Here is a 26591-nt window from a genome sequence, read left to right as displayed (position 1 = left end):
CAGGTTCTGTAAACACAGCAAAATGTTTAGAGCTCACAAAGAAGGCTTCCATGTTGGTGGCGCGTCTCTGAAGCTACGAGGAATCGACATATATTTCATTCGGATCGGATGGCATGTCCTTTTTTACTGGTCTATCTATCGGGGCTATCAATGTTTTATCTTGTCGCGGTTCTTGAAGTAAAATATTTCAGCGTGTGTTGCAGGGTCCGGATCGACTTCGCCACCATTTGGCGTTCCAAGAAATTAAAGCTACAGCCTGATGGAGGTGCCCCGTGTGAAATTAAACCATGATCTGGCACCATTTGTCTTGTCATGGACCTTTTGCAGGACGAAAACAGGAGTTTACTTGTTGCAACTTGCAATTGACAGGAGTGAGAGCAGTCACACTCACGCCTGAAATAATGCATGTTAGCACGCACCAACCCGTGGAATTGTTCTTTGGTAAAATCTTCACTTCAGGTAGACGCGGTGCGCACCTACGTTGCAACAAAGTTTCTGCGATTTCGATCTACATAGACGAAAGGGAGGAATTATGCCATGAAGGCAAGATTGTCTAAACCCCTTTTTGACACGCAATATCAACCAATATACCCACTCCACTGAAAAAGTCAACAATTAGCGCCGTCGTAATCAAGCCCTGAACAAGTTACCGGGAGAAAAATCGCACTAGCTAGCTGGTAAATTAGGCAGCATGTGTCATGAGCGCCACGTTTGGTTGGAGTTTTTGCCCAGTTTAGTCTCCATGCATGCTGCTGAACATTTCAAAACTCAAAAGGAGTCACCACGTTGAAAGGCTGCCTAGCCTAGAGATTGAAACAAACAATCTTTTACCAGTGACGCCTCTATCAGATCAGACAACCTGAAAAACACGCAGTACGCCTCTATGTTATGTTCTCGGCCTCATCCTCTGCACCGGTCGCACGCTCGATCAACTGCCTCCGGCACCGGCACCGGCACCGCATCCGTCGTGCTCGTGCTCCCAGCTGGCCAATGGCCATACCCCTGGTACGTACCTCCGTTGGAGATTAATGGGATTCACTTCTGCTCCCCTTGTCTACAGCTAGAGCTAGCTCTTTGCGTTTTGATTTCCCCCCTGCTTTGGCCTTCTGATGTTCAGTGATTCGATTCAAATGGCACTTGTGTGTAATAGCCTGTGATCCCGAGACTTGCAACTTTTTACCATCTGCTATGAAGGAAGTGTCCGCGAATCAAATCTACTATACCTCCGTGCCAAAATATAAGACGTTTTTGCAGTTTAATTATTTTGATAGAGAGGGAGGGAGGAAGGGAGTAGTTGCTAATCAAAATTTCTACCTAACGTTCAAACTTATTTTTGCGCTATTACTGTATGAAGTTCCAAAACTTCTTACCATCTGCAATTAAGCTGCCTGATGGATAGTTTGCCTCTCCTCCCCAGTCCGCACTTGGCCACAAACTCCCCACCCCCACCCCGCCTTGTCTTCTCCACATCTGGTGAGGTGACGACGCAGCTCCGCCATGGCCCAGGTTATCGCGCCCTCCGCAGGAGGTGGCGCGGGGCGGCGGCGCCTCGCCAACTCCCCCGGCCCGGGCGACCATGCGCTTCGCCGCCTCGTCAGCACCGCATCCTGCCGCTGCCGCGCGCTCGCTTCCCGCCTCCGGCCGCTCTCTAGGTAAATCCGAACCGAGCGTTCATATCGAGCTTGGAGTATTTTTTAGAGAAAATCAGTGGACTGTCATTAATTAATTTCAACATCAGTACACTAATTCACATGTCATGAATCTTTTACAATTTGGGGAAAGTAATTCACCATTCTCTGCAAGGCGCCCTAATACAACAGCCAAAAAGCAAGATGCATATTGTCGTTTTTTATTAACTTTTTTTTGAAAAGGAGGATGACCCCGGCCTTTGCATCTGGACTATACATGCAGTTATTTTATTAATTATTTACAAAGACCTTACAAAATAAGTCTGAAGTCATCATCTTGACAACATCTAGTTGATGAAGGGGTGCCGATTATCTGAGCCGAATACCAAACAAACCTTGCACCAAAGCCTAACATCTAAAGCCGGAGGCCCCAACAAAGCCACATTGCCGGGTCTGGGGCACACACAGGTTTGGCACACTCTCAGATACCGCCGCCGCTGTCATACGCCGATCCATCTTCAGCAGGTACTGACGCATCGACCTTGCCAGGCCTGCCGTCAACGCCACCACGGCGCCAGCCAACGCCACCTCTCTACGCGCGTCCATCATCACGCCTCCGACGCCGAGACCCTGCCGCACCACGCCGCCGAGGCTCCACATCATCGATGCGTGACATGAATCGCCGCTCCACCGCTAAAACCGTCCACTAGTCCCTCGAGGCAATGCACACCTCCAAGAATGACGCCCCCAAGGGGGGAACGACACAAGAGCGCCGCCATCATCCGATCAACTGATCAAGGGTTTCCCCCGGAGGTAGCGGGAGGAGTTGGGAGCTTCACCTCGATGATGCCTCCATGAAGGAAACCATCACCGGCTCCGGCCACCAGTCGAAGACCAGGTTTTCACCCGGATCTGTCCTAAGAAAATCCAACCGACAACTTGTGCACCATCCAGACCGCCTTCAAAGCGCCAGATCTAGCCACCCAGATCCGACGACCATCCACAACAGCACTACCACCGTGGGAGCCCTGGCACACCGGCCACTGCCTGTGTGTGCTACCACTGGAGCCAGGGAGGAGGGCTGCCACCCCACCTCGCCAAGCTGCAAGAGCCACCGAGAGGGAACCCGCGTGCTCGTCACTGTCTCTGATCTGAACCAATCCGAAGCCAAAGCCACCAGATCGCCGGTGTAGATCCGCCTTGGACAGGGACAACACCACGCCATGCCGCCGCGAGAGGTCCGAGCTTCACCTGCCACCACCTTCCAGGGCCGCCGCCCCAGGATCCAGGCCGGACGTCACCGCTGCCACCGGTCACATCCCACCGCCGTCGTACCGATGAGCCGCCGGCCACCGTAGCCATGGCCGTCGTGACCGCGCGGCCGCACCGATCGGCCAGCAACACCTACTCTTCCACGTCGCCATGCAACGCGGCCGCTGCCGCCGCCCAACACCACGCCGCTGCCACCGTCGCCGGAGGCGATCCGCTGTGCCGCCGCGACCCAAATCCGGGAGAAGCGCCCCTACGTCGTTGGGTGACCCGTCTCACCCGATCCCGACGCGGGAGGAAGAGGACCTCCGCCACCACCGTTGGCCGCCCGGCGGCTTCCTCCAGCGGCGACGGAGGAGAGGAAGGGGATGGAGGCGGCCCGGTGGCTCGGTTTTTTTGGGTGTTTGCCCGAGCCGCCCGACGGGGGGCGACGCGGGGGCGTTCGTGGGACGTGGGGACACGGGAGCCACATATTATTATAAATAAAAATATACTTATGTTTTGTCTGCTGTAAAAAAATTACTCTTATGTTTTGACCAGAAGGTTAGCATATCATTTTATTTGCAAGGTTACTTCCGTTTGATGTAAATCTTTGAACCCATCCAACCCCTGCTATTAACTTCAGTTGTTTCTATAGCATAAGCATACACAGGTGTTTTCACTTTCAACTTTAAGACAATCAAGAAGTGATAACATCGAAGTTTTTTCGAGATGTTCTCTTTTTCCTTCAGCATAGCAGATAATTACTTAATTTGACCACACTAATGGCAGATGCAGGGACTTGATATGGCATCGGTGCTAGTGCTCGGTGCCATTGCACTCATGCTGAACCTTGCATCTATATCATCAGCGCAGCCTCACCGCGGATGCAAAACGCGGTGCGGTGACATAGAGATTCCCTATCCATTTGGCATTGGTGCCGGCTGTGCTATCGAACAAGGCTTCGAGATCAGCTGCAGCAGGACTGCCAATGGGATCGAGAGGCCATTCATAAATTACTGGGAGGTTCTAAGCATCTCAGCGTCAGGTGGTCAATCCCGAGTTTTAATGTTCATCCCGACATATTGCTACAATTCCAGTACAGGACAAATGGATTCCTACCTTTGGGATTTTTACTTGGTTTGGCCGTATCGGATCTCGGATGTGCACAACAAATTCATAAGCATTGGTTGCAACACAATCGGGTACATCTACAACACCGAAAAATCGACAAGGTATGCGACAGGGTGTGTGTCGGTGTGTGGGAGCCCGGGAGACCTGAAAAATGGCTCGTGTGTTGGTGTAGGCTGCTGCCAGAACACCGTCCCCAAGGACTTAACGAGCTACCATGTCTACTTCTATGATGTAGACTATGTGGATGTTTCAAATAGTTGGCACTTCAACCCATGCAGCTATGCCATGGTGGTGGAGGCAGAGACATTCACTTTCAACTCCGAGTTCATAACCACAAAGAGGTTCAATGATACCTACGAGGGGCGGCAGCCGGTTGTCCTTGACTGGGTGATTGGAAATGCAACATGTGAGGTGGCACGCAGAAACATGTCTTCTTATGCATGCCGGAGCGAAAACACCGTGTGCGTGGATTCATCCAACGCCCAGGTTATCTGTGCAACTGCTCCGTTGGATACCAAGGGAATCCTTACCTCTCTGGTGGATGCACAGGCTAGTTCCTCCCCTTGCTCTGCTTGCCTTTTTAGTTCAGTTTTTTTTACAGCAGTCTCAAAAGGATTTGTGGAATGGACAAAGGTGTATAATAGCATTTTGCTCTCTGAAGCAAATCAGGGATTAAATTCTGTGGATTTTATCTCTTGAGCTATGCGGGTCGCAGATCAACTTTTATATATACTTATGTAGTAAGTAGACAGATATTAATGGAAACCACCAACATATAAAAAAGGAAATGGAGAACAGAGCATTATACTAAAACTCATTTATTTTACTTTTTTTTTCATCTCATGTTGATCAAATTGTTACGTTAGACTTGCATTGCATCTTGAATGCCATCTCACTTCCATCGTTGATTAAAAATGGTGCAGAAGTACCTTTGTGCTTAACTTTTCACTTTGACACCAGATTACTCACTCGAGTAGAATTGCAACCCAGGTTGTCGAAAAAGAAGTTCAGATCAAATGCCACTTCATAGTTATCTATACTCCAATCTCCATATCTTTTTATTGTATTTCCTTCGAAAGACTCACTTGGGTTCAGATATTTTGTTTGATTTTCACTGCAGATGTCAATGAATGTGAGCACACTCCAAGCCCCTGTCCTGATTTTGCAACTTGCCGAAACACAGTTGGAGGGTACCATTGTTCATGTCCCTTTGGCAGCAGTTTTGCCAAGGAAATAAACTCTTGCACCAACCGGTTTATAGGTAAACCACCAGAAGTTAGCACCTTGCTTTATTCATCTTATTACAATCAATGATACACTGTTTTAGAATCTGAAGAATGATCTTTCTATGTAATCTGGTAAATATTTTGTGTTTTGTTGAGAGTAGCAGAGTTGTTGTTATCTTTATTGTCTAGTACTCCCTCCGTAAAAAAATATAAGAGCGTTCAGATCACTACTTTAGTGATCAAAATGCTCTTATATTTCTTTACAGAGGGAATACCAATGTATAATAGGCTTGTCACTGTTGCACTCTGGCATGGACAAAATTTTGTTTTTTTTACTTCAGTGTAGATTGGGACCAGAGCATTTGTCCCTGGATTGTAAACACGATGCAATTGCAAGTATCACCAGCAACCCACACAAAAAAGAAAAGAAAAGTAGTTACCTACATAAGGAAGAACTTTTATGCGCCTAACTGTTACATCTATACCCCTATATAGTGTGCGAATAACTTTGAAAAATGGTCGTTGGATGAAGCCAATCCGACGGTGCAGAGATGGCAAATCCGAGCACTATTGGCCGTTGGATACCATCTATATTCCACCAGATTTTGCCACATGTACAATCTAGAAGACTCCATGGTTGAACTTAACCATAGTGCACAAACCTCAAAATACAAGCACTTCTCCTTTGTTCTAGAATCTTCCATATCATAATTGCCCAATTTTATTTCTAGATGAATTGCCATTATTTGTTTTTACTTTATGCTTTACAACGCACAATTCCATTAATCTTAAAATAGATTAGCTTTTTTATAAAAACTAATTGATTTTGAATGAGATGAACTATAAGAATTAAACGAACATCTACACCATGCATATATGATTCAAAGTTCACATGCTATAATGTGATATTCATTCATAATTTGGTTGCCAAATCTCATGCGTGCAATGCACGTGTACCTTACTAGTATGGATATGTTTGCTGCGGCATCGGGGCTCTATTTCTTGCGTCAGTTTCAACTTTGTTGGTTCGGATGTGGAAGAGAAGCATGAAAAATAGAGTTCGAAAGGCATACTTTAGAAAAAACAAAGGTCTTGTCTTGAACAGTTGATCTCATCCGATGAAAGTGCCACACATAGCACTAAAATATTTTCCTTGGACGAGTTAGAAAAGGCAACTGATAATTTTGACTCCACACGCATTCTAGGCCTTGGAGGGCATGGCACTGTTTACAAGGGGATTTTATCCGATCAACGTGTTGTGGCCATAAAAAAGTCCAAAATGGCCGATCAAAGAGAGATTGATCAATTCATAAATGAGCTTGCAATTTTATCACAAATCAGTCATCGAAATGTGGTGAAACTTTTTGGATGTTGCCTTGAGTCAGAGGTACCTTTGCTCGTGTATGAGTTTGTCTCCAACGGGACATTATCTGAACTTCTTTATGGTGACCACCTGAGTGGTAGAAGCTTGTTAACCTGGGGCGATTGTATCAGAATTGCTAGCGAGGCGGCAAGTGCTCTTGCTTACCTCCATTCCGCTGCCGCAATACCAATCTTTCATAGAGATGTGAAATCTACCAACATACTCTTAACAGATAACCTCACTGCAAAGGTGGCAGACTTTGGTGCCTCGAGGTCCATCTCCATCGACGAAACTCGTGTGGTCACAGCAGTGCAGGGCACATTCGGGTACTTGGATCCTGAGTATTACCACACCGGCGAGCTAACCGAGAAGAGTGATGTTTACAGTTTCGGTGTGATAATTGGCGAGCTTCTGACTAGGAAGAAGCCGGTCTTCCTCAATGCCCGGTGTGAAAAGCAAAACTTATCTCATTACTTCCTTCAAATGCTACAAGATAACGCCATGATGGAGATCGTCGATGTTCAAGTTCTCGAGGAAGGCAACGATAGACAGATCGCTGAGATGGTTGCCCTTGCGAGGGTGTGCTTGAGGCACAGAGGGGAAGAGCAGCCTACCATGAAAGAAGTGGAGCTTAGGCTGCAGCTCCTGAGAGGCAAGATGATAATGGAGAAAAAACATGAGTTAGAGAACGAGGGTGAAGCCATACCATTGTTACCTTCAAGCTGTTCCACTTATTTCAGTGCTAGCTCCGGTCCACGGCACGGTGAGTTCTTCTCAGCTGCCAATCATTCAGCTCAGGATGTCACCAGATGCTACACTATGGAGCAGGAGCTTGTTTCCTGGACCGACATACCTCGCTGAATTTTAATGGACTCCTTTAGTTTGCTATGGTAAATTTTTTGATCTTTTATGTATCACGAACTGGATTGGTGTGCTTCGATTTCCAAGTCATGTTTCAATCTCCGAGTTGCAATTTATATTTGATTGGGACAGGCTAGTGTAAGGTATAAGAAACAGTGTCTAACGTCGTAATCTGAAAGGTTTGTGTTCTGTGAAACAAATTACCCCCCAAAAATGTATGGTTTTGTGAAATTCTAGGTATAATTTACGGTTTTGTGATATTTGCTCCAAATAGTTCCGGGCCATCTTCTCCTGCATTTCTAGTGGTCGCCTCTGCTAGTAGTTCCTGAGCAAGTCAAGTCCCAGGAATGGCACCCCATGGGCAATCCGTCTGATGTCACACGCCTCTCATCTATCTCATGCATTAGTGTGCAGTTTCAGAAGAAGCCAAAGAATAAACAGCTGCTCGTTCAAGTTCCAAATATCTGTTTTGGCTCGCTGAATCCTTCTTTTTCTGTCAATATCCAACCGAATCGCAGTCCAAAAACCAAGCAATTATATATGCGCGGCAGCAGATTATCCGGCCGGCGTTACAGCCATCAGAAAACTTCTCTGGCCGGCGTTCGAGCTAGCGGTGGCCGGCAGCAGATTATCCCTAACACGAGTTGTACTTTCTTCTGTTTCTCAGCACTAGTAAATGTGTAGATGCAATGCACGTTAATATTAGAGAGAAAAATTAATTGCACATTTATATTAGTAAGATATAAATTAGTACACGTTAATTACTTGTTTATACTAATGGGTAGGATATCAGTTATGTATTACTCCTTCCGTCCCAAAATAAGTGTCTCAACTTTATGCTAAGCTTAAGACACTTATTTTAGGAGGGAGGGAGTACTACGAGTATGTATTAATTATGTGATTAACACATTAAACATGTTGAGCGCTCACTATAGAAGCAATCTACATCGTTGAATTGACATAGTTTGATGGCCGGATTAATCGAATCTGTCCCTTAGGGTCTTTTTATATTGGTATAAATGTAAATATAGATGTGTGAACTAAAATTGGATTTGAATTTTGCGACAAAGCATATACAAATTGTATCAATGTTGTCTGAATTAAGCTTGGATCCACCTTACACGCATCGTTCCCCTTCCGCCCCGTTCAAAAGCCAACACTTTGTTTTTCGATAATGAACAAGAAAAAGGAAAAAAGTCAGCAATTGGCGCAGTAAAAAACCATATTATTCAGATGAACAAGTTAATGGGAGAAAACTCACTAGATTAGTTTTCTTCCTTTGTCAGCTTTTGTATGTCATGAGTTGGCTGGAGTTTTGCCCAAGTCCATGTGTGTTTGTGTATTTGTGGCAAACCAAGTCTCCCATGTTGAACATTTCAAAAGGAACCACCATGTCGAAGATGTTGTCACTTGTCAGTCACGCTCACACCTCTATCAGACGGGAACAATGTCCCTTCTTCCCGTTCTTTCTGACACCAAGTTCCATTCATTCCTTTTGGTCACTGGAGCTTCAGTTGGAAGACTCCGGCACGGCACGGCACCTCGATCACAACGGTCGTGCTTCCTTCACTCCGTTTGGCCGGCGGCCATTTTTACCCCAGGTAATTCGGTTTGAGATTACTGGATTGCCGGAGTTCACTTCTGCTCCTACTACTCACGCTCCTCTTGCTGCTCCAAGTAGCTAGCTCTCTGGTTTCTGTGCCCATCGCTCTGCTTTAGCTTGGTAAGATTAATGTCAAACCAGCTTGCCTTTGCGTAGCTTATCTTTGAAGAGTGTCGACAAAACAAATTGTAGTACACACATACTAGTATGATCTAGTAATAAATATATACTAATGTTTCTCTAGAATTAAGCTGTAATGTGCAAAGTCTCATGTAGCAGCAGCAGCTGCAGCAGCAGTAGTATTTTCTTCTGTTTCCTATTCTTTTGAGTGAGTTGTTACTGGAGCTCTTGCCTTCTTCACTTCCCCTCTTCTCCTCTTCTACACCACCGGCGAGATCAGTTAGCCTCCCTCCCGGCAGTCTGGCACACTACCACATGGGACTCTCGGTTCCCCGGCGCGTTTCCGCCTCATCAACACCGCATCATGCAGTGGTGCTCCAACTTGCGCCCTCCATGCCCGTGCTCGCTCGCTTCCCTGCCTCCCAACGCTCTGTAGATATAGCTCACATCCAAATTGAGCAATTAAAATTGACCAATGTTTTCTTGTAAGTGTCCAATATAGTTTATCTAATCCAAAAGCAAGAAACATACTTGAACTTGGAAATATGAACAAAACGATGAATATACTCCCTCTAGTACACGTGTCTAATATCAAGCATGCGAAATATCTGACCAAGATTTTTGAGAAGCTTTTCCTTTGCAAGATTACAATCCTGTTACTATTTTCAGTTTTTTTCTAGAATGTATGTCTAACAAAAAAAGTTATAGGAATTTTCAATTACAACTTTTATGGCAGTTAACAAGTGCCTTTTTTTTCCAGATAAATAATATGGCGTCAGTGATATTGCTTGGTGCCGTTGCGGCGGTCATGCTGCACCTAGCGTCTATATCAGCAGCACAACCTGACCGCGGATGCAGAACACATTGCGGTGATTTCGAGATACCCTACCCGTTCGGCATCGGTATTGGCTGTGCCATGGGCCAAGGCTTTGAGATCAACTGCAGCAGGTCCGTCGATGGAAATGACAAGCCATTCCTTCTTGGACGGGAGATTGTAAGCATATCGCTGTCCCGTGGTCAATCCCGAGCTTTATCGCGCATCCCATCATATTGCTACAATCATAGTACAAGAACAATGGATAGCAAAATTTGGGATTTTGAATTAAGTTGGCCTTATCGGTTCTCAAATGTGGACAATAAGTTCGTTACCATTGGTTGCAACACAATTGGATACATCTACAAGACCAGCGGCATGACAAGGGATGCAACAGGATGTGTATCGGTGTGCGGGAGCCCAGAAGACCTGACAAATGGCTCGTGCGTTGGTGTTGGCTGCTGCCAAAATGTTGTCCCCAAGGGCTTAATGGGCTACAACGTCTATTTCTATGATGTGGATTATGTCAATAAAACAAATAGTTGGTACTTCAATCCATGCAGCTACGCAGGCTTGGTGGAAACAGAGTCATTTATCTTCAGCTCCGATTATGTAACAACTACAAGGTTCAATGATACCTACAACGGCTGCCAGCCGGTGGTGCTTGACTGGGTGATTGGAAATGCAACATGTGAGGTGGCACGCAGAAACATGTCTTCCTATGCGTGCCGTGGCAGAAACACCATTTGTGTGGATTCGTCCAATGGCTCAGGGTATCGTTGCAACTGCTCCATCGGATACCAAGGGAATCCTTACATCACGGGCGGATGCACAGGCAAGTTCCTCCCCGCTGAGCATGGATCTTTAGTTCGTAGAATTTTTTTTAGACAAATCTAGAGAACGGATTTCTGCAATGAACAGATGTGTATAATAGTAAAAAAAAAGTCCTTCTCAAGCATGCGGAAAATCTAATTAGAGAAAGGAAGTCCTTAACAACGAGTGTTGCATATCAAGTTATATATGTATTACGTCGGTCCCAAAATTATTGCCTTAGATTTGTCTAGGTACGGATGATGTATCTAACACTAAAATGTGAATAGATACATCCGTATCTAGACAAAGCTAAGACAAGAATTTTGGGACGGAGTGGGTATAATTTTGTTGTAGCAGATTAGTAGATGGATATATAAATGGGAAGATTTTGAGAACGAACTGCCAAAAGAAGGGAAAAGGAGAACAAAAAATTATACTAACAACCTATTGTACTCATCTCATAATGATCAGTTTGTTATAGTAGACTCGATATTCATTCCACTAGAACTGCAACCCAGTTAACTGAAAAAAAAGACTAGATAAGTGTCATTTTATTGTAATCTACTGATAATCCAATGTCCATATCTGTTTATCATATTATCTTCGAAATACTCACGTGGGACAGGTATTTTGTTTGATTTTCACTGTAGATGTCAATGAATGCCAGCGCAGTCCAAGCCCCTGCCCTGAGTCTGCATCTTGCGAAAACATAGCTGGAGGTTACCAATGTTCATGTCCTTTTGGCAGCAATTTTTCAAATGAAACAAACACTTGCACCAACCGGTTTATAGGTAAACCACCAGAAGTTAGCACTTTGCTTTATTCATCTTACAACCACTGATGCACCGTTTTAGATTCTGAAAAATGATCTCTGTTGTATAATCTGGTAAATATTTTGTGTTTTAGTGGGAGCAGAAGAATTTTTGTTCTCTTCATTGGTTGGATATGTATAAGGGGCTTGTCACTGTTATGCTCTGTCATGGCCGGATTTTTTATTTTGCTTTAACTTAGACTGTGACAAGAGTGTTAGTCCTTTGATTCTCAAAAACGAAACAATGCAATTGCAACTATCACCGGCAACACACACAACAAAGATAAGTAGTTACCTACAAAAGGGAAAACTTTTATGCATCTAACTATTATGTATGCATACTTTTATAGGGGTTGTTATTGGACTAAGCTCTGGTGTTGGAGTTCTGTTTCTTGCGTCAATTTCAATTTTGTTGGTTCAGAAGTGGAAGAGAAGTACTAAAAAGCGAGTTCGGAAAGCACACTTCAGGAAAAATAACCGCCTTCTCTTGGAGCAATTGAACTCATCCGATGAAAGTGCCACACATAGCAGCAAATTATTTTCCTTGGATGAGTTGGAAAAGGCAACGGATAATTTTGACTCCACGCGCATTCTAGGCCTCGGAGCGCATGGCACCGTCTACAAGGGGATTTTATCAGATCAACGTGTGGTGGCCATAAAGAAATCCAAAATGGTCGATCAAATAGAGATTGATCAGTTTGTGAATGAGCTTGCCATTTTGTCACAAATCCATCACCGAAACGTGGTTAAACTATATGGATGCTGCCTTGAGTCGGAGGTGCCTTTGCTTGTGTATGAGTTCATCTCTAGCGGCACGCTCTCTGAAATTCTTCATGGTGACCACCTGAGTGCTAGAAGCTTGTTGACCTGGGACGATCGTATCAGAATTGCTAGTGAGGCGGCAAGCGCTATTGCTTACCTCCATTCCGCTGCTGCAACACCAATTTTTCATAGGGATGTGAAATCTGACAATATACTCTTAACAGATAACTTCACCGCAAAGGTTGCAGACTTTGGTGCTTCACGGTCCATTTCCATCGACGAAACTTGTGTGGTCACGGCAGTGCAGGGTACATTTGGGTACTTGGATCCTGAATATTACCATACATGCCAGCTGACTGAGAAGAGCGATGTTTACAGTTTTGGTGTGATAATCGCCGAGCTCCTAACTAGGAAGCAGCCAATCTTCCTCAATTCCAGGGGTGAAAAGCAGAACTTGTGCTACCACTTCCTTCGAAGGCTACAAGATAACACTATGATGGAGATCGTCGATGTTCAAGTTCTCGAGGAAGGTAACGACAGGCAGATCAATGAGATGGCCGCCCTTGCGAGGGCGTGCTTGAGGCGCAAAGGTGAGGAGAGGCCTACCATGAAAGAGGTGGAGCATAGGCTGCAGCTCCTGAGAGGCAAGATGTCGATGAAGAAAAACCATGAGTTGGAGGTGGACAATGAAGCCGGGCCATTGTAACCTTCGAAATTATAGGCACAAGTTCTCCCCTACCTAGCTAACCGAATTTAAAATCAGACTCTTTTAGAACAATTTTTAGTATATACTGTATGTATGACGAATTGGATTGGTATATAAAGTTGAGTCATCTATTTTGGAACGGAGGGAGTATTTCAGTTCCAATTTATAATGGATTCGGACTCAGGTCCTATTTTTAGTATGTATGACACTGAAACCATAACCGACTTGGCCCTCCATATATACGCCAGGTCGGAGTTTATCCTCCAACTGAATCATGATCTCTGATCTCTGCCCATCGATGGAGGCGCAGTAGCCCGGCGACGAGTCCGGCATGGCCGACCTCGCCGCCCGCCTCACCAAGCGACTCTGCGACGCCAACAGCGGTAAGAACCTGGTCTTCTCGCCGCTCTCCATCTACGCCGTGCTCGCGCTCCTGGCCGCCGGCGCCGGCGGGGACACCCTGGAAGAGATCCTCCGTGTCCTGGGCGCGCGATCCCGCAGCGAGCTAGAGGCCTCCGTGGCGCGTCTCCGGGACGGGCCCCTCAGGGACAGATCGGAGTCCGGCGAGCCGAGCGTGGCGTTCGCGTGCGGCGTGTGGAGCGACCTGACGTGTCCGCTGAAGCAGGCCTACGTCGACGCCGTCGTCAGCAGTTACAAGGCCGATGCCGCCGCCGTCGATTTCCTAAGAGCTCCGGAGCAAGCGACGGCGCAGATCGACGCGTGGGCCGCGGCGGCCACGAGGAACCTCATCCGGTCCGCCGTGCCCCCCGGAACCGTAGACGAGGACACGAGGGTCGTGCTGGCCAACGCCGTCTACTTCAGGGGCAAGTGGCAAGTGCCGTTCTACGAGAGCTCGACCAAGAACAGGCCCTTCTACCGGCTGGACGGCACCGCCGTCGACGTCCCCTTCATGTCGAACTACGGCCGTCACTTGATCGCCGAGCACGACGGGTTCAAGGTGCTCAAGCTACGCTACAAGAGCAGCTCACCGCCCTACACCAGCATGTGCATCTTCCTCCCGGACGCGTGCGACGGCCTGGGGAGCCTGCTGGAGAGGATGACGTCGTCGCCAGGCTTCCTGCGAGAGCACCTGCCGACGAGCATGGCCGTCGTCGTTGAGTTCGGGGTGCCCAAGTTCGAGCTCACCTTCGAGGGCAGCGTCACCGACGTGCTCAAGGATCTGGGGCTCGCTCTTCCTTTCGGCGAAGGCGCCGACCTCTCGGAGATGATGGAGGACATGCACGTCCAGGTGCAGGACGGTCTTCCACAAGGCCGTCATCGAGGTGAACGAGGAAGGAACCAGAGCCGCCGCAGTCACGATGGCGTTCCCCGCTCCTGCGACGTACTCTGCGCTCCGACCGCCGGTGGTGGACTTCGTGGCCGACCACCCGTTCGCCTACTGCATAGTCGAGGAGGGGTCGCACGCGGTCCTCTTTGCGGGGCATGTTGTCGACCCCGGCAATGGCGCCGGAGCGGTGATGCCGTCCCCTCCTCCTCCTTTCGCGGAGCGCAACACAGCAATGAAGCGGATACTAGAGTCTGATAAGGTGAGTGAGGCGATCAACAGATCCAAGCGTGCGTTCTTCGATGATGGCCCGGAGTCGCCGGTGTTACCTATTGCTCCGTTTAACTGTCCGACGACATACCCAGGACCGCCGTACAGAAACCTCCCCTCACAAAATCCAGCATATCCACGACCACCAAAAATGCTAGACTTGCGGGGCACCGTAAGGAGCTCAGCCTACGGAAGGAAGTCACGGGATGAGGTGTTCTAAGTCTACGGAAGGAAGTCACGGGATGAGGCCAGCTGTGGAGGTTTTAGAAGAAAACCGCCGCTTTCCTAGGAGAAATCAACTCAAATTGGCTCAAAGAATTCTTTGTTGCAGCCTCCCGTCGGTGCCATCCCCGCTGCTGCCACCAAGCCCAGCCGCCCGGCCTTCTCTCTCATGTAGAAGTTATTTTGGTGCTTTGTTGTTGCTTTTTCTTTTAATCCCATGTACCCTTATTCAAACTTGACAACCATGACATGCACAATATGCTTTGGATCATTAATAACTTAAGGAATTACATAAGTAACTCTTATGAATAAGAATTACAAAAGGAGCCCCCCCCCCCCCCCCCCGCGTCGCCCGCGTCTGCCGACACGGGGGAAACCCTCGCCGCCGCCAGGGGCTCTCCCGTCTCAGTCACAACCGCATCGCCGCTGCCGGAGGGCCGACCGGCGAAGCCTGGCCGCGCCTAGGGATGGCGCCGGCGGGGCGATTCGTTTTCCCCCCACCCCTTTCCTGCGCCGGACCCCCGCATCGCCGCCGCCGGATGGCCGGCCGGCGTGGCCGCGCCGGGCCTGAGGATGGTCGCCCCCCCACCACCTCGCGCTGGAGCTCCCCACCACCACCACCTCGCGCTGGAGCCCCCCTTCCTCCCATGTCCCCAGATCGGATCTGGCGTGCCATGGGCTCTCCCCACTAGTGCAAAACCGGGTTGTAGCACCGGTTCGTAAGGGCCACCGACACTAAAGAGTGGGGACTAAAGGCCCCCCCTTTAGTACCGGTTCTGCACGAACCGCCACTAAAGGGCCACCACGTGGCACGAGCCAGCGCCGGGGGCGGGGAGCACTTTAGTACCGGTTGGTAACAATGTTGGGGGGGGGGGTTGGATTCATGATTTCTTTTCCTTTAATTTTGTGTTTTTCATTTAATTCTTTCTCGTTTGCTGGTATTTTATGATACTACATATTGTACACGTTATGTATATATAAATATATAGAATTTCTCGTAGAACCGATCACACACACACACACACACACACACACACACACACACACACACACACATATATATATATATATATATATATATATATATATATATATATATATATATAGGTATATATACAATTTCTCCTACATGTTGCCTTGGTGCCTTCGGAGCACGATGACAATTGGGAGTGGTTCATGGGGGCGGTAGCGGGTAATAGTATTCTCCTTTGGGATCTATGACATGGTCGAGCAAAAATCCCGCTATTTCCTCTTGAAGTGCTCGTATGCGCTCCGTTGGTAGGAGCTTCTCCTGCACGTCTTTGAACTGTTAAGAAGGAGATCAATATGCATGCATGTGTATATAAGTTGTGTGACTAGATATCGATAATCATGTAAAAATTGTGAATAGTGTTCTGTCAAACGTACCCATTGCTGTCTATCAGATTTGCTCATTTCGGACGTCATCATGCGAATGTTCTCGCAAACGTAGAATGCACACACATCAGTCCCTGACGCCTGCTTCAGGGCCTTTACGAGAATTGAATTTAATCAGGTAATAATTAATCAAGCATGATAATTAATTAATGGTATTGAAACAAGAATTAAAGAGATGGTAGCTAGCTACTCCCTCTCTCTTAGTTTACAGGGCGTGCGCGTACCCCTAGGTCGTCAATTTGACCAACCTAATACAAGTCATATATTACAAAAAATATACCAATATAAACTTCAGATGTTCTATTTTCAAACGGTATAATTTTTGTGTTATATAGTTTATATTAGAGTGATAAAATTGGCAACCTAGGTATGCGCGCAGGACTTGTAAACTGAAACGAAGGGAGTAGTACTACTTAATTACTTACCTTGGGTCGATACCAAAACAACTTTTGTCGCCATTTGCCTGGAGTCACCTTGATGAACTTTGCCCAAGCCCTGCCCGCCGGCAAAGAAAATGAATAAGGGTTATTAAATAGTTGATATCAGGAAAATTACGAACTAAATAGGCCGAGATATAGCTAATAATGATTAAAATACCTGTTGACTATCCCCTTCAAGATGGTGAAGTCACTTTCTTTTTTAAGTAGTGAGTCCAGTACTTCAACTGTTCATTCTTCAACTTTAATGACTAACAAGATCCAGTGGTAACTGCATGCGCACATGTTTGCATGTTTTAATTAAGCGGGCATGTGCATAACACTAATCAACATCTAGCTAGCTAGTATAAGCAAAAACAGAATTTGTAGTACAAGAAAGTGTGACTCACATGAAGTTGTAAGGAAGTAGTATATCTTCATTGGTATTGAGGCGCTTCAAGAACTTTAGCATGTTTTTCTCTACATCTGCTTTACACCATTCCAATTTCCATGTGTGTTCATTAATGGTATTTGGGTCAATGAACCCAATGCTATAGCGTCCAGCTTTTTTCATTTCATACATCTTCATCCTGCATAATACCACAGAAAAGAATATATAGTGAGGATATATAATTACAGGTAATTAATGATCAATCAATGAGCACTACAGCTAGCTTGAGACTTAAATTACAGAAAGAAATCACTTACAGACAATAGCAACTGACGATAGATTTGTCGAGTGCATCTTGATTGAATAACTGAAATAATTCTGAATACTCAACGGACAGAGCTTTCTTATGGAAGTAATACTCTTCCTTGACTTGCACCATGAGGGACTCTCGATTGAAACTCTTGGTATTTTTCATGTACCAATCATGCAATTCATACATTCTCACTGGGAGGTTCTTGACCTCCTCGGGCTCTACCAAAGGTTTGCCGCGGACATATTTCCGTTTTATTTCCTCCTCTCTAAGGGGAGACATGGGCTCGATCTCGAGGAGTTGTCCAACAGTGATCTTGAGCATTTCAGCCTGCATTATATGCTCCTCGGTTATTACCAGATTGCCCAGCTGGGGAACGTTAACGGTTTTCCCACATATATATAGGGCGCCGGTACTCTTATGTGTTGTTGGCACAACAAGCGGGGGGATCGATTGCGCCGCCTGTTCTCCCAACTGGGGAACGGTTTTCCCGCATTTTTTGCCAGCTGCTTGGCTCGAGCTCGACTCCTTCTGTACTTGTGCTCGATGTGCCTTCCTGAGGGGAGACATGGTCTCGATCTTGAGGCTTGGGCCATATTTATATCGCTTGCCTCCGCCTGTACCTTCTGTACTACCTCGACTCGTACCGCTATGCACCATAGCTGCGTCGGCTCTCTTCCGTGATTGCTGAGGCGGCGGAGATGGCTGACGTGGCTTAGTTGGAGCAGGAGGAGTGGCCTGACGCTGTGCCGGACTTGAAGCAGGAGGAGTGGCCTCACGCGGTGTCGGACTTGAAGCAGGAGGAGTGGCCTCACGTTGTGCCGGACTTGAAGCAGGAGGACTGGCCTCACACGGTGTCGGACTTGAAGTAGGAGGAGTGGCCTCACGCTGTGCCGGACTTGAAGCAGGAGGAGTGGCCTCACGCTGTGCCGGACTTGGAGGAGGAGGAGTGGCCTCACATCGAGGAGGAGTCGGATGACGACGCGGTGTCAGTGGTCTTCGAAAGATGATGCAATCCTTTCTCCATAGGATGATGCAATGTATGGCCTCTCCCAGTGTGTGCTCCTCGTCACCTCCAGGAATGTCAAGCTCTAGCCCCGAATATTGGTCCACCACCTCATCAACCACGACACGAGCATAGCCCGCTGGAATCGGGTTGCAATGGAAGGTTGCATCGGGGGGATTGTATAAGCAATGGCGTCCGCCACCTTCATGGATATGTTCTTCATTTTGAAGTGTAGCTCACAGTTAGTGCTCTCCATGATGTCATCCATAGGGTATCTATCCAGCAGTGCGTCGCCCGGGGCGGAACCAACGCTGTTTCTTGGCATGGATGGGACGGTGCTATCCAATGCTGGATCATCCGCTAGCTGCTGCCGCTGCGGAGACCCCCTTTCCTGGCTAAGTGAGTCGATCTGCTGTTGCTGTTGCTGCCGCTGGAATTTGAGTGGCAAGTCCGCGTGCGCTGATTCTAGGCCTAGAAGGCGTTCTGCTTCCTGCTTCCTCTGCTCCTCCTCCAACTTCCTCTTCTTCTCCTCCTCCATCTTCCTTCTTGCACGACTTCTGTAGTCGGCGTTCCAGTCCGAAAAGCCCTCATACCACGGAACAACGCCCTTGCCTCGTGTTCTTCCCGGGTGTTCAGGATTTCCCAGGGCGCGCGTAAGCTCGTCGTTCTCTCTGTTGGGCGTGAACACCCCCTTTCGAACATCTTCTATTTCTTCAAGTAACTTTTCTTCGGCTCCTTTTAGACTTGCCTTCTTCGAAACCAGGCCTGTCTTCGGGTCCAATGCCCCCCATGCGCATAGAACCAAGTTCTGCACCTGGGGGGCCAGCTCCTAGTAATTGGAGTGACCCCTGCATCCACCATCTCTTGCTCATCCCACTTAGGCATTGCCACCGCGTAGCCACCTGGCCCCAGCCTATGGAACTGCGTCTTTTTTGCGGCATTGGCCTTGTTTTTCTTGACCGTTCCTTAGATAATTTTGATTCCTTGAATTCACGAAAGCGGGCCAGTGTTCTCTTTGCTTCTCCAGTGTTCCCTTGAATTCTGGAGTCTTCCTTCCTCCTTCGACGTAGTTGGCCCATATAGTTTTCTTATGGGTGTTGAATGCAATTGCCATCTTCCTAAGAGCAGCGTCCTTGACTTTCTGCACATCTGCATCAGTGAAATGATCTGGTAGGGTGAAATGTTCCATGAGAGATTCCCAAAGCGTTTTTTTCTCTGTCGTCGACCCAAGTAACATCTGGACGTTTATTTTTTGGCTCTTTCCATTCTTGAATGGAGATCGGGAGTTGGTCCATCACAAGAACTCCGCACTGACGAATGAACTTGTTCGCAATGTTCTTAGGTGTGCTTGGTTTGCCATTAGCTTTGATGGCATCGATGTTGTACTTTACACCCTCCTTCAACTTTTTGCCCGGGCCTCGCTTTGTCCTGCTGTCTGTAGAAGCATATTTGCTCGATCCGGAGGGCTGAAAGAAGAAAGATCGATTCGTTAATATATCTTCAAATAAAAAAACATGTGATGATCACCAGATGCCTGCTTATATAAATATACCTCGCCGGTCTCTGTTATTTCAAGATCAACATTGTCGGCGTCATCATAATCATAAGCATAGTTCATGACTTCATCAGTTCGGTCGTCGCGATCGAATATCATATCATCACCCTCCCCGGTATTGTTAAGATATTCGGAGCCGTCATAGTCTTCATTCTGATCATCTGGCCCGCGAGGGCTGCGTATGATCTCGAACAGGGTCTCTTCTCCCTCTCTGCCGGTATTGTCCGCCATAGCTTTTATTTAACTAATCTAGAAGAAATATAAAACAATTTAGTATTCAAATTACAATGCATGGATGCAATCAATAAGGATAAACTGAATCATAGTACATAATATGCATCGTCTCGAATATTATATATCAAATACATCACTAGCTAGCTAGCTAATAAAGATCGAATACTGCAGAAGAATCTAGGCCACTCGTGGTTCCTGAGGCGCGGGCGGTGGACACCCAAAGAGAAGGAACCATCACGGGATCATATCTCCGGTCATCTGCCCAAAGAACCTACCAGGTATTGTTGAACCTGACGTCCATAGCAGCCATGTAGCGACGGACGTGCTCGTCCTCCTCCCTGACACGGCGACGCACCACTTCCGGCGGGGCCGGCTCCCTCTGCACCGAATGTGGCCCACGCGAACGCTACCAAAGGAGATCAGGGTCGACGACGGGACCCGGGGCCGGGTTCCTCACCAAGCGGCGCGCCCCTGAAGGTAGCACCTCCCAGTGCCAGCCCGGCGGAGCCCAGTCCGGGACATGGGTCCGTTGAAGCAGGACGTCGTCGCGAACGGGTCGAGGCGAGGATGCAGGCCGGGCATCGTCGAAAACAAATACTATATGCCCGCAAAAAGTAACATATTTTAAATTATTGGATTGTGATAACTAAATTTCTAACATTTCTATATAACTAACATTTCTAATATTTCTATAACTAAAAAACAGAAAAATTTCTAACATTTCTATTTCCACTTTATGAGTCTGATGCACAAAATCTTAATGCGAAAGAAGGTCACTTTATATTGCCACTTGTGATATGGACCTTTATTATTCAGTCCGTCGCTTTTATTTCTTCCACATCACAAGATCGTATAAAGCTTATTTCCTCCACACCAATCAATCATACATATTTAGAGAGTAATTTTTATTGCTTGCACCGATGTCAACTTACTTGAAGGATCTTACTCAATCCATAGGTAGGTATGGTGGACTCTTATGGAAAAACTGGGTTTAAGGGTATTTGGAAGCACAAGTAGTATCTCTACTTGGTGCAAAGAATTTGGCGTGCATGAGGGGGGAAGGCAAGCTCAACATGTTGGACGATCCATGACAATATACTTTATTTCAGATATAAGAAAACATAACCCATTACGTTGTCTTCCTTGTCCAACATCAACTCTTTAGCATGTCATATTTTAATGAGTGCTCACAATCATAAAAGATGTCCAAGATAGTATATTTATATGTGAAACCCCTCTTTCTTTATTACTTCCTATTAATTGCAACGATGACCAAAGCTATGTTCGTCAACTCTCAACAACTTTTAATCATCATACTCTTTCTATGTGAAGTCATTACTCTCCATAAGATCAATATGATCTCTTTTTATTTCTTTTTATTCTTTTCTCTTTTCTTTTATTCACTCAAGATCATAGCAAATTTAATCAAGCCCTCGACTTAACACTAATCTTTATTATATAGCTCACGGACTCGATTACATAGAGGGATCATAAAGCAAAACTCAAAACTAGATCATACTAAAACTTTATTCTACTAGATCAAGATACTACTAAAAGGATCGAACTAAGAAAAATAGTAAAGATAGGAGTGTGATGGTGATACGATACCGGGGCACCTCCCCCAAGCTTGGCAGTTGCCAAGGGGAGTGCCCATACCCATGTGATTATGTCTCCTTTGTTGGCGAGGAAGGTGGTGGAGTTGATGACGTGGGCTTGTCGTCCATCTTTCAAGAACACGAGAGAGAGAGAGAGATCAAACACATAGCTACTAGTACATACCCTCAGCCCCGAGGCTGAACTACTCCCTCCTCGTCATGGAGAGCGCCGGGATGATGAAGATGGCCACCGGTGAGGGATCCCCCCTCCAGCAGGGTGCCGGAACAGGGTCCCGATTGGTTTTTGGTGGCTACAAAGGCTTGCGGCGGCGGAACTCCCGATCTATTCTGTTCCCCGATGTTTTTAGGGTATATGGATATATATAGGCGAAAGAAGTCGGTCAGGGGAGCCACGATGGGCCCACGAGGGTGGGGGGCGCGCCCAGGGTGGCAGGCGCGCCTCCCTGCCTCGTGGCCACCTCGTTGCTTCCCTGACGTGCACTCCAAGTCTCCTGGATTGCTTCCGTTCCAAAAATAACTCTCCCGAAGGTTTCATTCCGTTTGGACTCCGTTTGATATTCCTACGAAACACTGAAACAAGGAAAAAATAGAAACTGGCACTGGGCTCCGGGTTAATAGGTTAGTCCCAAAAATAATATAAAAGTGTTTAATAAAGCCCATAAACATCCAAAACAGATAATATAATAGCATGAATACTTCATAAATTATAGATACGTTGGAGACGTATCAGTATCATCCAAACAGTGCGTGCATGCGCGGTATCCCTTGTTTGTCTATCTTGAAAGGTCACTGAGAGTAGGCCAATCATTGATGGTCACGAACAGCAACGCCTTTAGGTCAAATTCTTCCCGTCCGTGCTCATCCCATGCATGTACACCTGTTCCATTCCACAGCTGTAAGAGTTCTTCAACTAATGGCCTTAGGTACACATCAATGTCGTTGTCGGGTTGCTTAGGGCCTTGGATGAGCACTGGCATCATAATGAACTTCCGCTTCATGCACAACCAAGGAGGAAGGTTATACAAACATAGAGTCACAGGCCAGGTGCTATGGTTGCTGCTCTGCTCCCCAAAAGGATTAATGCCATCTGCGCTTAGACCAAACCATATGTTCCTTGCGTCACCTGCAAACTCCTCCCTATACTTTCTCTCGATTTTTCTCCACTGCGACCTGTCAGCGGGTACTCTCAACTTTCCATCTTTCTTACGGTCTTCTCTGTGCCATCGCATCGCCTTGGCATGCTCTTTGTTTTGGAACAAACGTTTCAACCGTGGTATTATAGGAGCATACACATCACCTTGGCAGGAATCTTCTTCCTGGGGCGCTCGCCCTCGACATCACTAGGGTCATCGCGGCTGATCTTATAGCGCAATGCACCGCATACTAGGCAAGCGTTCAAATCCTCGTACTCACCGCGGTGGAGGATGCAGTCATTAGGGCATGCATGTATCTTCTGCACCTCTAACCCTAGAGGGCAGACAGCCTTCTTTGCTTCGTACGTACTCTCGGGTAATTCGTTGTCCTTTGGAAGCATATTCTTTATCATTACCAGCAACTTTCCAAATCCCTTGTCAGATACACCATTCTCTGCCTTCCATTGCAGCAATTCCAGTGTGGTGTCCAACTTTTTCTTGTCAGCTTTGCAATTCGGTTAAAACAAATTCTTGTGATCCTCTAACATGCGCTGCAACTTCTTCTTCTCCAAATCACTTGCGCAATTTATCTTTGCATCGGAAATGGCCCGACCTAGATCATCGGCGGGCTCATCTGATGCCTCTTCTTCAGCTTCTTCCCGCATTGCCAGCTCAGCTTCTTCCCCCATTGTTGTATCATCGTATTCAGGGAACCCATGGCCAGGATAGATGTCGTCGTCCTCTTCTTCTTCATTGTCTTCCATCATAACCCCTCTTTCGCCGTGCTTGGTCCAAACATTATAGTGGGGCATGAAACCGGACTCAAACAGGTGGACGTGAATGGTTCTTGACTTAGAGTAATTGTGATCATTCTTAGAGCCAGCACATGGACAAGGCATAAAACCATCCGCCCGCTTGTTTGCCTCAGCCACAAGCAGAAAAGTTTGCACACCATTAATGAACTCGAGAGAGCATCGGTCATCGTACATCCATTGTCGGCTCATCTTCATTATACAACACCGAAAAGACCAAATTAATACAAGTTCATACGTAAAGTTCATACAACACTTAAATGCAACAAACAAATAACTCTCTAGCTAAAGCATTTAAATGCAACAACAAATGCGATCAAGATCGCAACTAAGGTAACAATTGATCCAATAGCATAATGATACCAAGCCTCACTATCAATGGCATATTTTCTAATCTTTCTAATCTTCAAGCGCATTTTCTCCATCTTGATCTTGTGATCATCGATGACATCGGCAACATGCAACTCCAATTCCATCTTCTCCCCCTCAATTCTTTTCAATTTTTCTTTCAAATACTCGTTTTCACTTTCAACTAAATTTAACCTCTCGACAATAGGGTCAGTTGGAATTTCCGGTTCACATACCTCCTAGATAAAAATATCTATGTCAACTTGATGGGCATAATTTGTCATAAACACGAAATGCAACAAAGAGTTTTAAAAGAGAATATACCACATCCGAATCATAACACGGACGAGGGCCGACGGGGACAGATATCAAAACCATGACACTATGTATAACAAACAACGTACGGGTAAGATAATTATACGAGTAACTATATATCCAAATCACACAAATATGAATTTTTTATATAAAAAAGATAAGAACAATAGGCTCACCACACGGTGGTGCCGGCAATGGGACGGTGTGGGCGATCGAAGGTGGTTACGATGGAGATTTAAAAGGCACTAAGTAACCACACCTACATATGCAAACTAAGTGTTATTTTGACCTCAAATTGCATATAAATCAAATACTACCTGATACGTCTCCAACGTATCTATAATTTTTGATTGTTCCATGCTATTATATTATCTGTTTTGGATGTTTATGGGCTTTATTAAACACTTTTATATTATTTTTGGGACTAACCTATTAACCCAGAGCCCAGTGTCAGTTTCTGTTTTTTCCCTTGTTTCAGTGTTTCGCAGAAAAGGAATATCAAACGGAGTCCAAACGGAATGAAACCTTCGGGAGCGTGATTTTTGGAACGAACGTGATCCAGGAGACTTAGAGTTGAAGTCAAGGAAGCTTCGAGGTGGCCACGAGGCAGGGAGGCGCGCCTGCCCCCCTGGGCGCGCCCCCACCCTCGTGGGCCCCTCGTGGCTCCCCTGACCGACTTCTTTCGCCTATATATATCCATATACCCTAAAAACATCGGGGAACAGAAGAGATCGGGAGTTCCGCCGCCGCAAGCCTCTGTAGCCACCAAAAACCAATCGGGACCCCGTTCCGGCACCCTGCCGGAGGGGGGAATCCCTCTACGGTGGCCATCTTCATCATCCCGGCGCTCTCCATGACGAGGAGGGAGTAGTTCACCCTCGGGGCTGAGGTTATGTACCAGTAGCTATGTGTTTGATCTCTCTCTCTCTCTCTCTCTCTCTCTCGTGTTCTTGATTTGGCACGATCTTGATGTATCGCGAGCTTTGCTATTATAGTTGGATCTTATGATGTTTCTCCCCCTCTACTGTCTTGTAATGGATTGAGTTTTCCCTTTGAAGTTATCTTATCTGATTGAGTCTTTAAGGATTTGAGAACACTTGATGTATGTCTTGCATGTGTTTATCTATGGTGACAATGGGAGATTCATGTGATCCACTTGATGTATGTTTTGGTGATCAACTTGCGGGTTCAGTGACCTTGTGAACTTATGCATAGGGGTTGGCACACGTTTTCGTCTTGACTCTCCAGTAGAAACTTTGGGGCACTCTTTAAAGTTCTTTGTGTTGGTTGAATAGATGAATCTGAGATTGTGTGATGCATATCGGATAATCATACCCACGGATACTTGAGGTGACATTGGAGTATCTAGGTGACATTAGGGTTTTGGTTGATTTGTGTCTTAAGGTGTTATTCTAGAACGAACTCTATGATAGATCGAACGGAAAGAATAGCTTCGTGTTATTTTACTACGGACTCTTGAATAGATCGATCAAAAAGAATAACTTTGAGGTGGTTTCGTACCCTACAATAATCTCTTCGTTTGTTCTCCGCTATTAGTGACTTTGGAGTGACTCTTTGTTGCATGTTGAGGGATAGTTATATGATCCGGTTATGTTATTATTGTTGAGAGAACTTGCACTAGTGAAAGTATGAACCCTAGGCCTTGTTTCGAAGCATTGCAATACCGTTTACGCTCACTTTTACCACTTGTTACCTTGCTGTTTTTATATTTTCAGATTACAAAAACCTATATCTATCATCCATATCGCACTTGTATCACCATCTCTTTGCCGAACTAGTGCACCTATACAATTTACCATTGTATTGGGTGTGTTGGGGACACACGAGACTCTTTGTTATTTGGTTGCAGGGTTGTTTGAGAGAGACCATCTTCATCCTACACCTCCCACGGATTGATAAACCTTAGGTCATCCACTTGAGGGGAATTTGCTACTGTCCTACAAACCTCTGCACTTGGAGGCCCAACAACGTCTACAAGAAGAAGGTTGCGTAGTAGACATCAAGCTCTTTTCTAGCGCCGTTGCCGGGGAGGTTAGTGCTTGAAGGTATATCTTTAGATCTTGCAATCGAATCTTTTACTTTCTTGTTTTATCACTAGTTTAGTTTATAAAAGAAAACTACAAAAAAATGGAATTAAGGTTGCCTCATATGC

The 26591-nt window shown here is 46.3% G+C and overlaps 2 protein-coding genes and 1 pseudogene across 2 annotated transcripts; all 3 read left to right on the top strand.

Moving 5' to 3' along the window:
- Window positions 1-784: 784 nt before the first annotated feature.
- On the top strand, window positions 785-7576 carry LOC109777953 (wall-associated receptor kinase 5-like; annotated as a pseudogene).
- Window positions 7577-9916: 2340 nt separating this feature from the next.
- Window positions 9917-13251, top strand: LOC109777954 (wall-associated receptor kinase 5-like). The gene is made up of 3 exons (XM_020336513.4): window positions 9917-10832; window positions 11461-11601; window positions 11972-13251. Exons 1-3 carry the CDS (start codon window positions 9953-9955, stop codon window positions 13087-13089), a joined length of 2139 nt encoding a protein of 712 aa, XP_020192102.1. The 5' UTR covers window positions 9917-9952; the 3' UTR covers window positions 13090-13251.
- Window positions 13252-13420: 169 nt separating this feature from the next.
- On the top strand, window positions 13421-14864 carry LOC109777961 (putative serpin-Z8). The gene is made up of 2 exons (XM_073498039.1): window positions 13421-14372; window positions 14497-14864. The coding sequence occupies exons 1-2, from the start codon at window positions 13421-13423 to the stop codon at window positions 14862-14864; spliced, it is 1320 nt and encodes a 439-aa protein (XP_073354140.1).
- The last annotated feature ends 11727 nt before the right edge of the window (window positions 14865-26591 follow it).

Source organism: Aegilops tauschii, chromosome 5 (genome assembly GCF_002575655.3).
Source record: "Aegilops tauschii subsp. strangulata cultivar AL8/78 chromosome 5, Aet v6.0, whole genome shotgun sequence".
Classification (NCBI taxonomy): Eukaryota; Viridiplantae; Streptophyta; class Magnoliopsida; order Poales; family Poaceae; genus Aegilops; species Aegilops tauschii.
This window is presented reverse-complemented; position numbering and strand designations above follow the sequence as displayed.

Excerpts from the sequence above, each read along its gene's own strand:
- LOC109777961 (XM_073498039.1), top strand. The coding sequence starts at position 13,421 with ATGGCCGACCTCGCCGCCCGCCTCACCAAGCGACTCTGCGACGCCAAC. Across the intron at positions 14,373-14,496 it reads TCCACAAGGCCGTCATCGAG|TCGAGGAGGGGTCGCACGCG; the intron begins GTGAACGAGGAA and ends CCTACTGCATAG.
- LOC109777954 (XM_020336513.4), top strand. The coding sequence starts at position 9,953 with ATGGCGTCAGTGATATTGCTTGGTGCCGTTGCGGCGGTCATGCTGCAC. Across the intron at positions 10,833-11,460 it reads CATCACGGGCGGATGCACAG|ATGTCAATGAATGCCAGCGC; the intron begins GCAAGTTCCTCC and ends TTTTCACTGTAG. Across the intron at positions 11,602-11,971 it reads TTGCACCAACCGGTTTATAG|GGGTTGTTATTGGACTAAGC; the intron begins GTAAACCACCAG and ends ATACTTTTATAG.